This window comes from Prionailurus viverrinus, chromosome A2 (assembly GCF_022837055.1).
Source record: "Prionailurus viverrinus isolate Anna chromosome A2, UM_Priviv_1.0, whole genome shotgun sequence".
Taxonomy (NCBI): Eukaryota; Metazoa; Chordata; class Mammalia; order Carnivora; family Felidae; genus Prionailurus; species Prionailurus viverrinus.
The window spans coordinates 140,319,537-140,333,804 of NC_062562.1; the positions used below are offsets into that span (position 1 = coordinate 140,319,537).

The 14,268-nt window shown below is 38.0% G+C and overlaps 1 protein-coding gene across 8 annotated transcripts in view; it reads right to left on the minus strand.

Moving 5' to 3' along the window:
* The window catches only part of CADPS2 (calcium dependent secretion activator 2), a 540,052-nt gene that overhangs the window by 21,473 nt on the left and 504,311 nt on the right, over positions 1 to 14,268 (minus strand). For 6 of the 8 annotated variants that reach the window (XM_047839630.1, XM_047839625.1, XM_047839616.1 and 3 more), the window contains one exon: positions 4,227 to 4,334. In XM_047839630.1, the coding sequence (XP_047695586.1) occupies positions 4,227 to 4,334 (108 nt within the window). The other 2 variants (XM_047839637.1, XM_047839654.1) reach the window with 2 other exon arrangements.

A 14,268-nucleotide genomic window follows, 5' to 3' on the forward strand; every position in this document is an offset into this window, starting at 1 on the left:
CAGAATGTCATGGTACAGCTATTCTTTTATACAGAATCTCTTTTTTTTCTTTATCTATTGCACTTGCTGTTGATTCTTGGGTGGGATACCTGCTTTCACTTGGCCATGACAAAACAAAACAAAACACCTTAAGAACTGCTACTCTGGGGTGCAAGGCTTAGCATCCAACCAATCCGGTAATTTTTGTCATCACTGTTAACATAATTGAAACTAATTTAATTTAGTTGTTTTAAAATCTGGAAGATATTTCAGAAACCGTCTGGAGTTTTGGACCAATTTCTTCAGTTTGTATGTACTAACTATACTGAGTCTTAGGCAGGTGACATAACTTCTGGACACTCACTCTGACAATCAATGGCAGAACCGTGGCTGGAACTCAGGGATCTGGATTCCTGGTCCAGGCCTCTCCCATGGTACTGTGTTACCATTTCAGGTTTTGTAAGTCTAAAGTATGGTGGAGATAGCATAGACTTTATGGTGGAGATAGCAGAGACTTTGGAACTGGAGAGACACAATTTCAAAGTCTGATTCAACAATTCACAAGTCACTTATCTTCTATGAGTGGGAGATTCCTTAACCTGAAAATCAGCACAAATGGAGATGATGGCATCTAGCTCAGCAGGTTAGAAATGACATAGGTAAAGCACATAGCACATTTCCTGGCACATGGAGGTGCCCTGGGAATGCTAGTGATGACAGCTAGGGCCAGTATTATTATTTTGATAATTTGAGAAGATTAGGGATATACCTTAAAACAAACTCGGTTCCTTCTGTTAGCAGCATGGATCTGCCATTGTTTATTTATACTTTTGAAAAATTATTTCTGTGTGATGCAGAAAATGTTTCAGAAGTTTAACTACTTATGGACTGAAGTAGAATGTCTTGGTTCTTTGTCCTAATACGATCTCTTTTTGATCTTTCAAGGGTACATTTGGCTTTAATATTTTAAAATTTAATGTAAAAGTCTAAAGGTCATCCTATATTTAGGGTCTTGAAGGTAATACGAATTTTGATCATTCCTGTCTTTAAGACTCTGAAGTTAAGGGAACAAAATCCCTTTCCATGGAGGCTAGAACAATAATAATTGCAGTGCAAGATGCTCAGGAAACCGGACCATGGCTTATGGCTTCACGAGTTGTACATGGATGACCGTAGGAGGTACTGTTTTTGTTTGTAGATGCATGCAAAGCGATGGACACAAATCTCGGGTAATGGTCATTATTTGGCCTTAGGCACTGGTACAATTATGTAAGTAGAACCCTAAAGTATTTCACCACAAATATCATGAGCCATTAAGATGCTTAATTGATCAAAACGTTTCTGAGGCCAGAAATACAGGTAATTACTACTCTCAGGGAAAGTTTCACAGAACTTTCAATAGTCTTTTCTGTGAGCAGAGCATCATGCAGAAAAAGATTACTTAGTAAAACACACGAGTTCTTTTTTAAAGTGTCGGCATCGAAGGCAGGATGAAAGTATGTCTTCGCAATAATTGTTTTATATAAAAATATTGTAATTTGTGGGATTTCCAAAATGAAGCGAATCTCGTTTGGGTCAAAAGAATATCCTTCTTAAGGAGTGAAGTTATCATACTGAATGACCAGAAGCTGGATGCCCTATACCCTTACCCGGGTTGGTTAAACCACAAGTATTGATTCACTGCAGTGCGTGTGCACGTATGTGTATATGCACATTTTCCTCTGTGTCTGAAGTTAGGGGTCTCTGTCTCTTCCCCTCCCCTCTCCCCCTCCCCCCACTCCTCTCCTCCCCTTTCCTCTCCTCTCCTTTCTTCCCTTCCCTTCCCTCTCCTTTCCTTTCCTTCTATTTACTTCTTATTTTAATTGAAATAGCAAAAGTTTGTCGTGATGCCTGAATAAAATTGTTCTCTTCAATCTTTTATCTGTAATAGACTAAGGTTGCCAACACTATTTATAGGGTCATTATTTTCAACTGTTTCTTGACATCTAACAATACTATTTTAAACTCCAGCCAAGAGGATTTCCAATAATTATATAATGTCTCTCAGTAATGATCTGTTGCTTAAGATACACATTCTGTTTTACCTTTCAACACATACTTGATAACCTCTCATTTACTAACTATAATTGAGGCAAATTCAGTCTTGGCTAATTAGGGGCTCTTAGTACCCCTCATACATGTTATTCTTGATGACATATCAATAGAATTAGGGTCTACTTTTTATTTTTAATTACAGTAATAAAAATGTGCAATTTAAAAATATTAGAATGTTTAAGGACATTATAACTATTTCACAAGTAACAAGTCCACTGTTCTACTGGGGATACGCAAAATGACAAAACCTTCACAACCAAAACAGAACAGTTGCTTGTCAAGAGTTCTTTTCAGAAGCAAACTTACCGCCATGTCAGACGCTTAGGTATCAAAGGAAAGTGTACATAACCAGGGCAATTAACCTAGACATACTTTTACATTTTTTAAAGAAAGCTCTATGCCCAATGTGGGGCTTGAACTCATGACCCTAAGATCAAGAGTCATGTGCTCTACCGACAGAGCCAGCCAGGTGCCCCCTAAACTAGACATAATTTTAATGTTGGCCCTTTTAATGTTGACTCTACTTCAGTCAGCTCTGTTGATTATTGTTGTCACACAAAAAGTCTTCAAAGAAAGTTTGGTGAATGTGAGAGAGACGAAGTAGGGAATATCTTTATAGCGAAAAAATTCTACCTCTGTTATGAACTGATGGCTGGCTTTGTAGTAAATAGGTCACCAAGATAAAAAGTTGAAGATGTTAAGAACACACACACACACACACACACACACACACACACACACACACACACACACCCCTACCTCCCTACCTATAGTGGCCTATTTCCAGATGATTCTATCTTTTCCCATCATAGAAAACATGCTTCAGATATACTAAGAATAAACATAAAGGAAATACCATCAATCCAATTTCCCAATTCTGTTCAACATTTGTGAAAATTACCACATAAGCAAAAAAGGTAAAAGAGAATTTGGAAGTAAAACATATGCTTGTAAATTCAGAGCAATACCAAATGGAAGCAGAAGTTGCTAATACGGTTCCAGTATTTTGTAAAAGAGCCAGCTGGATAGATGATAATTTTTCTACCCCTGCAGGGCATCAAAGCTTTTAGGAAATCATTCTTTTCACACATATTAACACTTAGCTTATTAAAACAGATGATACTTTTATTGTAAAACAGCCTGGGTAGAGGCTAGAAGCATAAAATATGAAAGAGGAGACTCATGTTGACCACCGGATCTGACAAACAGTGAACACTGACACAACAGACCATGAAGGAGATGATGACGTAGCAGGACCTTCTGTAACTGCCACAGCTGAAGTGTCACCGCGAAGCCCGTGAATTGCTGTTATGAAAACATTTGCGGCAACTTGCATAATTAAATGAAACTGCCAGAAAATCATTTCCAAAATGCAGGGGAGATGTACATAAATAAATACAGTTCAAAGCAAATATTCCATTTCAGCATCAGCATTGTGGTGAATTCTGGGAAGTTCCAACACAAGCAAAAGCACCATTTCCTTTGAATTGACTGTTAAATAATTACAAATGAATGACAACATTGTTATTGAAATGGATTGCTCTCTTAGTTTCCTTTACAGATAACCAGATAAATGAAACTTAATGATCAAGCTCTCTAAAACCACACCCCCCTACTTCTAGGAGTTGCCTTGTGGAAATGAAGACTTTTGTGCTGATAGAACCCCAGGGTGATACCGTCAGCATATGCCAGTGCTGTAAATCAAGGGGAAAGTGTTCAATAACAGTAGATTGGTGGTGGATATTTGGCTTTACTGAAGCTTATGTCTTTGTGCAACTAAGGAGCATGACGTTGACTCGCAAAACTTTACGAGGATGGGCCAACTCCATGCCAGCATTATCCTGTTGAAGGAATGCACAAAGGCAAGCGGACCGATGCTGTACATAATGGTAAACTGGTTATCATCCTGCTCGTTAAAATTAACCTTAGAAGGTTTTTGAGCCCTCCATTCTAACAGTGACACTTCCCACATACAAAAGAAGCCAATTAAGCCTTCTGTCAACAGTCAGAGAAATAAAACTATCAACTGTATTAGCCGCATAGAAGAAAGGGGATCAGAAAAGGAGTCTGCTTTGCAAACATATCATCAAAATGCAATTTTCCCTGCACATATTTCTATGATGCCAGGAAGCCTTGCGAGGGCAGTTACTTACATCAAACAGCTTTTCTATATACATTTCCTCATTGACCTTTTCTCGAAGAATATCCTGGTTTTGCCGAACAAACATGATATAGGTGTCTGCCAGATCCATTCCTGGTTTCTGTGGTAGGGGAAAAGCATGGGGAATAAAATATCAGGTCTCAATTGTGAAAACATTATTAAAACACAACCTTAAAAAGTAATTCACATATCATTTCAAAAATTACATTAGTAAATTATGCTCAAGACCAAAATCAACAATGAGCACCTTCAGTAAATTCTGTAATTAAAATAAATAAAAGTTTATTACTGGTGTCTGTAACTTAAGGTCACGGTTATTCATCATTATGAAAATGAGTAGAGACGTGTGGCTGTAAACTACTAGGTATCTTTTTTCTTTAATGGCTATCTTGAACGGTTAATATGCCGAGCAGTATAAATGAATGATTTTTTTTTTAAGAAGTCCCCACTTGCAATAATCCTTTCCTAATTTCCAATACAATTTACTTGTCACTATCTCTGGCTGGTTTATTCATATACATTAAAAACAAAAATGTTAGTTTTCCTTGGATTGCCTGCCTCAACTACGATCAGTGCTCAAGGCATACAAGGTAAATTTTATTAGTTTGAATAAAATATTCTTAGGAAGATATTGGGCAAAAAATTTAATGGATTACAAAGTGAAATGTAAACCAAAATTCTGTGGATTATCCATTGCTTCTACTCATTCGTATTTATCTATCTCAAAGATTTATTTTATTTTAGAAATACAACAAGCATATCAATGAACCAGTCTCCTAAGAAGAGTCTTAAGTGTGATTCAGATAACTTTCTGAAGGTATACAACATCTGGTGTCTTGTGATGTTAGAGGAGATAGGGCAGTTAATATAATTCCTCCTTGTTACAAAGTCTACAAAATCAGTACTAGGAAGGGACAAAAATCTGAATGGCTTCCAAAGAGTTTTCCTTCTAGACTTATCTTTAGTTCTTTTTTGTGTTTCAAATAGCTAGACTAGTTAATAAAAATACTCATTTGAATGATCTACACGTGGGGTTGATTCATAATCTGTACTGAGGTATTCATTTGATTAGAATATGGCATTAAGGGGCACCTGGGAGGCTCAGTCAGTTGAGTGCCTGACTTAATTTCAGCTCAAGACACGATCCCAAGGTTGTGGGATCAAGCCCTCCTCCCCTCCTCCCACCCCCATGCTAAGCATGGAACCAACTTAAGATTCTCTCTCTCTCTCTGCCCCTCTCTCCTGCTCGTGCTCTCTTTCTAAAATAATAATAAAGAATATGGCATTAATAATAAAATGGTGGAACTGAGGCCCAAGTCCATTGGTCTTGTATCATTTCATATTCATAGAATGAATGTACTTATAACCTCCATCATCAGACTCACTTTGCAAAGTAAATCTTGCAAGGAAACGAAGTGAAAGAGAATATCGTTCATTTAACGATTACTGCTGCAAGAAAAAAGCATAACTGAGTATCGTGGCAGCCCCTCTCCTTAAATGAAGGACAAAAATTTCTTACCACTTTTTTTTGGTGGGGGGAGGGTGCATATTTTATATACAATGATAAAATTGCCCATCTCTTCACCAGTGCACAGTATAGGCAATGAGCATATGTCACCAATAAAACTGAATTTGATTTTTTTGGTAACAAAGTTATTTCTGGGTAATGCGAGTTCCTTCTGGGTAAGGAAGCTCTTACTGCTCTCTTATTTAGCCAGAAGGGAAACATATGCCACATAAATTCAAGGATCCCTTCAAACATAACCCTAATATGACAAAGTTAGTTATCAGTTATAATATATACACTTAAATGTTTTCACTGTTCTTTCCTTCAAGAGCATCCATATACAATGTAGGGAATAGGTTTCAAACCTAAGGGAGGCAACTTATCAAATTCATTCCTTTACTATTTTTCTGCATAATTCTCTTGAGCCATGTTTGAAAGTTTAAATACAATGACATGGATAACCAAGAGAACCCTAGGTTCTTTCTTTTTCTTTCTTTTTTTCTTTTTTTGCAGCCAGGGGTGGGGAACTATATATCAGTTTTTCCAGTGAAGAGGCAGGGTAATTTGTACAAAAATTACTACTATTAATACTTGAAGAGTGCTAGCCCATAAGATAAGTACTTCTCTCCACGCTCCTCAAACTTTGTCAAAACATCAGAAATGACGACATCCAGGAAACATACTGCCACAGAATGAAAACAGCAACAGAACACTGGTCTACGTACAATGGATAGCATATAGAAAGTTAGCTCAGCATCTGAACCTCAGCCAGGTGCTTGGAAACAAAATACTATGACATATATAATACCAAGCAGTCGGGCACAGCTCAGCTAACCTGAGAGTTACAGAATATACAAACGAGAGGTTTGTTTTCTCCATCATCTCTTACCCTGCTCAACCCCATTTTTATTTCTACCTTTTGAAAGAAAAGTAGGCTTACAAGTTTTATCTAGTCAATCACTTGACCCATCAAGCTCACTGGAAACTAACTTATAGCTAGGAAGACTGGAGAAGAGTGACTTTAAACACTTGCCATAGATTCTAAGGTCATTTTTTCTGTTTTTTTGATCCTTTTCAAGATAACACTGGACAAAATATAACACTGTCCAGGAGGAGTTTATCTTCTAACATCTGAAACTAACAAAACACTTTATAGTTTAAGCCTAAAAGAATTTTAAAAGCTGTTCCCTTTGGCAGACCCAACGGATACGATCCTGAAATCTGTAGGTTGAGACAGTTCTACAACTTTCTAAGGAAATAAAAATCTCTGGTTGAAAGTGTGAAGTAAAGCTCATTTAAAAGTTTAATCCAACAAAACTAAGTGTTTTTGTATTTTGTTTTCTTTCTTTCTTTCTTTTTTTTTTTAATTATACTTTCTCCCCTTTTGGCAAATTAAGATCCACTTGCCTGGAAAACAAAACCTAGAATTCTTACATTTCTCATTAGCATTATTTCTTTATCTTTGAGCTGTTTACCTATTCTTGAAACTGTGACATATGGGAATTTCACACCTAGTGAGTATATTTTCATGTAGCTGTGGCATGAGACTCTAATCATTAAAAGAATATACACAAGTAAGAGTAACTGCAACAGTTGGTGACATTTACCAATTAGAATTATGGTTCTTTATCCCTCCTTTAGTGTATGAAGGGTAATTATCTCTGATAAATTGCTGAAAAAGATGTAATTTTCCTTTTAAACAGTTTCTACTTACAGTACAAATGTGTTTGGATAGAAGACATTATCACTGGTTCAGTGCTCCTTTGTGCAAAGACTCTGTTTTATGGCAGTAAAATTTACATACTTTGGAAGTCACTACATCTAATTCCATTATTACACGTTATGCATCTAATTTCATCATTAGATGTTATCTTTTATTAGGAAATGCAGTTTTGTTAAAAAGTAAAAAAAAAAAAAAACAAACCACTGAACACACTCTGTTAAGGCTTCATTTTTTTTTTTTCAACATTTATTTATTTTTGGGACAGAGAGAGACAGAGCATGAACGGGGGAGGGGCAGAGAGAGAGGGAGACACAGAATCTGAAACAGGCTCCAGGCTCTGAGCCATCAGCCCAGAGCCTGACGCGGGGCTCGAACTCATGGACCGCGAGATCGTGACCTGGCTGAAGTCGGATGCTTAACCGACTGCGCCACCCAGGCGCCCCAAGGCTTCATTTTTTGTAAATGAATGGGAATGCATGTGACTGCTTGGCAGAGACAACAAATTGCTACACATATTGGTACAAGTGGGTGTCCACTAACCTTATCAAAGTAGAGGTCTATTAAACCTCAAAAACTGTGGATATGGATGAGGTTTTATCAAGAATATTGTAATCTAGAGAGCTAAATTTATTATTTTTTATTGTTTTCATTGTTTTTAATGTTTATTTTTGAGAGAGAGACAGAGCACCGGAGGCCGAGGGGCAGAGAGAGAAGGAGTCACAGAATCCAAAGCGGGCTCCAGGCTCTGAGCTGTCAGCACAGAGTCCGATGTGGGCCTCGAACTCACGGAGTGGAAGATCATGACCTGAGCTGAAGTCGGAGGCTTAACCAACTGAGCCACCCAGGCGCCCCTAGAGAGCTAAACTTAGAAATCTGTTCTATATTGATAATTATAGATTTCTTAACGAACATGAGAAAACAACAATTAAAACTAGGTAGCAAGCACGCTACGCATTATCTACCACTTAAACACTTTTTTGCCTTCCACCATTTACACCTCTGAGATCCTTGGTTCACTAAGCACTAACTTCTCCATCTTGTCTGTTAGAGCAGTAATCTCTAAATCAAAATAGGAATCGTGAATTCTAATTTGTTTCAAAAAAGAACAAAATTTGGCTAACAAAGTTAACACAAACATCACAAAATTCCCCCATGAGCATAAAGAAATCAGTAAGTGTGGAGGGAAATATAGTATGGTGAGGAGCGTGTCTCTGACATTGGCGGCATAAGTAACAGAATACACCAGTGAGTGAGTGAGTTTAAGTAAGGGTGCAGGCTCCAGCAAAAATTTTTTTTAAGCGTTAATCACTAGTTAACCTAGTGGGATGAAAATGCCGTTTAGAAAAGGAGAAAAAAAATTCCTTGTTAATTATACGCTGCAAATGCTCTTACTTCCTGCTGCTCTACCTAATCCCACAGGTGCAAGTCTTCGCCCTCCCTATTCATGGGTAGGTGGGTGCAGTGCTGCCCCGGTCATTTTCCACAGCAACGGATTTAGATGCAGAAGAAGCCGCTTAACCTTCCATGGGAGGTTAACAATACACTATGCAAACACTTTCATGGTGTCTGTTTAACAAGGAGACAGATTTTTAAATATACTATTCTAGTCTCAAAGATTAACCAGAAGCTACAGTATAATTGACTTAATGTGAAAGTGCGCTTCTCATAACCTAAAAAAGCTTGCCTTGAAGAAACGATCAAGGGTGGGGCTGTGCTACCCTGATGGGTAAGAATCTGCATGCATGGATCTTGTGACGTTTGAAACAATTGAACACCTTCTCAGTGTGAAATTGTAGTAGGAGCAGTTTCTATGTCAGCTCTGGCATTTCAGATACAGAAATGGTCTGTAACTGATCATCAGGGAACACGGGACGTAATTCTACAAACATACAACTTATCCCAGCTATTGTTAACAATATATATCTTTCTTTCACTGTTCAACATATTTTTTCATTATTCTGACATTCATGCAGCCATTTCTACAGTGTTACATTTGAGTGAAAATGTTCTTAAAGTTAAGGTTTTCAAAAAGCATTTGGAGTAGGTTTAGTAAGTTATATGTTCTCAAATATTTCCAAAAATAGGTTTTGAGTATCGCTACGATGATTATGGTGTAAAAAATATATTTTACCAATTTTGTACAAAGTAGAATAATTATATTGTATCCACACTGAAAAGCAAAAGGAAATAAACAGAACTAACCCTTCAAACTAGGTTTATGCCATCTTAAATATTACATCAGCCCAGGAAGAGGAATAATTCATAAAAGGAGTGGGGGGGAAGAAATGTGAACGATGAAAATGTCACGATATGAAGTTTTCAAGATTTCTAATAGTTTACCTAACTTTTTAAAACAATAAAACAATTTTCATTGTTCTTAGAAAACCCTCCAAACTGTTATTTTAAGCAGTGAAGCAGGCAGAGTCACCTTTCTCTCTGTTAAATTTGGTGGTATTCAAAATTCCATTAATTAACACTATTATACATTTTGACTCCAAATTGGGAAGTAGAAAATTCTGAACTAAAGATAATGGCACCCGCATCCATTTGAAAACGTCTTTTAGACATGGAACATGAATGTTTTAAGTATGTATGTTTCCTTTAGTCCCATATTTCTAAGACAGAGATGGTTCCATGTCTCTAGACTTCTTGCTCTGGAAAAGAGTCTCCTGTCTGCTCCCTGTGAGTATAGTTGGTAAACAGCACGTTCCCAACACAATGCTATGAGAGTATATCAGAATCTGCTATTATTAATATTTGTGTAACTTCTGTAGTCATATTGTTTTCACTCTTCAGTTCATGTGAATGCTTCACACTATTTCTTCTACATTGTGATATATTATTCACAGGTCTAAGCATTTGTATGTACCAACATACAATATTGTTATTTGATATTTTGTTGTATCATTGGGGGAAAATATCTTTCCAAAGAGGAGGTTATTTTAAGTATTAAAAGGAATACTGAATAATGGTTTAAAACACTAGCCTGAAACCCTCAAGGAAAAGAGGCAGGTTGACTTTGAACTGAGACTTATGGGCTCAATTTTAATCTTACTATGTCTTGCTCACTTGAGCCTATGGGCTTCTAGAATCTCTCCTGTTATTTCCGATCTGTAATAAAGATCACCAACATCTCAAAGTTTAGAGGAAGGGGTGCTGATACAGGACTACCAGACAAGAAAAGTGCCAATATAAGTAGCACCTAATTCCTTTATACTCTTGTTTTCATGAGTAATGATTATAATGATGATGAAGGTTCTCAATCTCAGTTTGTAACAATGTTCACTAACCTTTCTCTTGTCTGTCTACAGTTGTTACGACGTCAACCACAGAAATGACACTAAGGACTCAAAGGCCTGAAATTAAAATGCTGTGGCTATCATTTCATTTAGCGTTTAAAATTTAGATTGACTGGAATTGATTTACTCAGTCCCAATTTGGAACATTTCAGATTTTAGCTCAAAGGAGACCTGAGGATGTTAGAAGCTCAAAGCCAGAGGCAGTCCATGGATTTCCCTTATATGAGAAAAGCCAGCCAGAAAAAAACAAAGGAACAAAGATGAGAGAAGCAAAATGCTTATCTAGAAAGGGCAATAGGCACCCTCCTCTTCTCCTGGAATGGTGAAACTTTAATCTGGTTCTAGCATGCATCTCTCCCTCCAGGTGAATATGCCCAGGGGGCAGGCGCTTCACTCTCTGGGTTCTGCCTGGCTCTCAATTGGACGTAAAACACTGATATTCAAGCTGCCTCATCTAAGAAATAAAAAAAATATTCGAAGCAAAGGAAGGAGGGAAAATGCCATGGTCGTTGAACTGACCAACTATAACTTTATTTTTAATTAACAAAAATCCTTATTCAACTTTTAACCATCAGCAATGGGCACTAACAAACATTATTTTAAGTCATCTCAATGCCCGGTGTGGGGCTCAAGCTCACGACTCCAAGATTAAGAGTCCCATGCTCTACCTACTGAGTCAGCTAGGCAACTATACCTTTAAAAGTCACCAGTGATATACAGGAAGTGTTTAATATTCTAAAATAAAAGGAAAATAAATGAAAAATGATCTTATTTGTTCACTGTGGAAGGCAGAAGATTTTTCTTTTGGAAAACAATCATGTTCTGAAGCAAGCAATGGGAACTGCAGAGTAGTGTATGAGAACAGGAAGCATCACTCCAGGTAGAAGCAGTAACAATCCTATTTATTTCAATAGTGCTTTACCTTTACAAAGAACTTTTATGTTAATATGTTCACTGAACCTCCTAAGAGCCGAATGAGGGAGACAGCACAGGAATTATCCATTATCCTCAGCGTGAAGGTGGGAAAATGGAAGCCCAGGCGTCGGACAGCTAGTAGGATGCAAAGGGTGGGATGTGAACTAAATCTTGGACTCCACAGCAAGTCTGGATATTACAGAGCTGAATTCAAGCCATACTTTGGGGAGGTGGAAGATTAGAAATCTTTGGCAAGTGTCATAAAGAAGAGAGAACATTTGAAAGAATTATTAATGAAGACAAGACAAAAAGAAACCATCTCCATTTCTCAGGACAGAAAACCAGGATCAGGCACCAGCACTGTGAAGCAGATCAATGAGGAGTTTCTCCTTTGCTTCCTCATTGTTCATGGTCAAATTCATCCTTATCATGTCCTCCAGGTGTCTTTAGCTGTGTCACCTCACTGTCTAGCAGAGAGGTCATATGCAATGTGGGTGCAAATGGAAACAAGACAATTTTCAATAGGCATTGTGGACACACACACATACAGACACACACCAACATGCTTCATAACTAATACAGCCTATAATTTAGTCATCTATAAAATGAGCGAGGATGTTATAAAAACTGCCTGAGTCCTACTGCAACGTTCTATCATTCTGTGACTTTTTAAAAAATGTTTATTTTGAGTGAGTGAGTGAGAGATTGAAAGAGAGAGAGACAGCATGGGCAGGGGAGGGGCAGAGGGAAAAGGGAGACTCCCAAGCAGACTCCATTGCTCAATGCAGGGTTCTATCTCATGACCATAAGATCCTGACCTGAGCCAAAATCAAGAACTGGATGCTCAAATGACTGAGCCATCCGGGTGCCCCTATCATTCTGTGAACTCTTAAGGTCTGTCCTATTCCAACCTTTCCAACAACAAAGCCCCAAAATGCCACCTAGAAGGTGATGATGAGAAAATGAAGAGCTAGGAAAAAAATATCGTGGAGAAAGGAACAATGCCTGTCATGATTGGCCTGGAGTTAGAGGATTTTTTGCAGGAAGACCACAGAGTATTTATGAAGAGTAAATACTGTCAACATAATTTATCACAGTTGCTGTTGACCTCAATCAAGGGGCTGAGGTAGTATTTGTCAGGTTTCTCCATGATAAATCTATCCCCCACCCCCTTCTCATACTGCATTCTTTAGAAGGAAGTCACTATGCATGGCCTCAGGTTGTAGGGACTCACCCTGCCTCCTTGGGAGTCAAGTATCTATGTTAATTACTGGGAAGTCTTCTTAAGGGAGATTTATCTGTCTCTGCATTTATTTGCTCAATCATTTAGTTGCATGAGTATGGACTAATGGATATTTATTTTATACTTTGGGTTATAATCTAATACTACCTAACTTATTTAGTTGCTCAAATTATCCTATCTCAGGCCCTTGGGAGCTCTTCAGGCTCCTCGTGTGTCTCTTTAACACATCCTCTAATTGTGGGTTTTTTCTTTCCAACACTTCTTTTACTTTCTGTCACTGCAAGATGCTCCAGGCTCATCTGGTAGATTTGCTGCCCCAGTCCTAGCATCTGCCATTTCTCCAAAGAGTCCTGGTTCATTTTACTGCAGACTAGATACTAAGATCTGGGCACTCGGTGTGGTTGTTGCTACTGGGGTATCATTGCTTCTGGGTTCTCCCAGCTAACAAGCCAAGGAAATATATGTGTATATCTATATTTCTGCATGTACCCAGCACCGTATTAAGCTCAAGACAAGTCACACTGATGACTCCAACTCTAATCCATTACCACATGGATCATTCTAGCCTCTTCCTCTTGTCTCCAACCTCTCACTCCCCACAGTCAGAAACTTGGCTTTCACCAAATACCACCTCTTTACTTAATCATTCACTTCTAGTGCATAGGTGTAGGGGAAACAGTTTGTCAACTAGGCTACAATGCTTATGTACAGTTCCCTTTTCCTTTAATTTTACAGACTCTAATTATTTCCAAAGTTACTCAAATCAGCACTTTTTCCTCCATCTTTTTCAGTGAGATCACTCCACACATTTGCAATAGAATTAAATTTTCAAAAATACCAGTCTCCTTTCCATCCTGGGATCCCATGATATCCTAATTGTCCTTTTAAAAATTTACCTATGCTCGGGGCGCCTGGGTGGCTCGGTCGGTTAAGCGTCCGACTTCGGCTCAGGTCATGATCTCACGGTCTGTGAGTTTGAGCTCCGCGTCGGGTTCTGTGCTGACTGCTCAGAGCCTGGAGCCTGTTTCAGATTCTGTGTCTCCCTCTCTCTCTGACCCTCCCCTGTTCATGCTCTGTCTCTCTCTGTCTCAAAAGTAAGTAAATGTTTAAAAAAAAATTTAAAATATCGAATGTTTAAAAATAAATAAAAAATAAAAATTTACCTATGCTCAGGTTCAATCTTTGTGCCATAAAGTTAGGTTTTGACGAATACCTAGTATTATGTAACCATTATAGTATCGCACAGAAGAGTTCCACTGCTCCTAAAAGTTTCCTGGGCTTCACCTACTCACATCGCTGACCCTGAACTTATGGCAACTATTAATCTGCCTTATAATCTTTATAGTT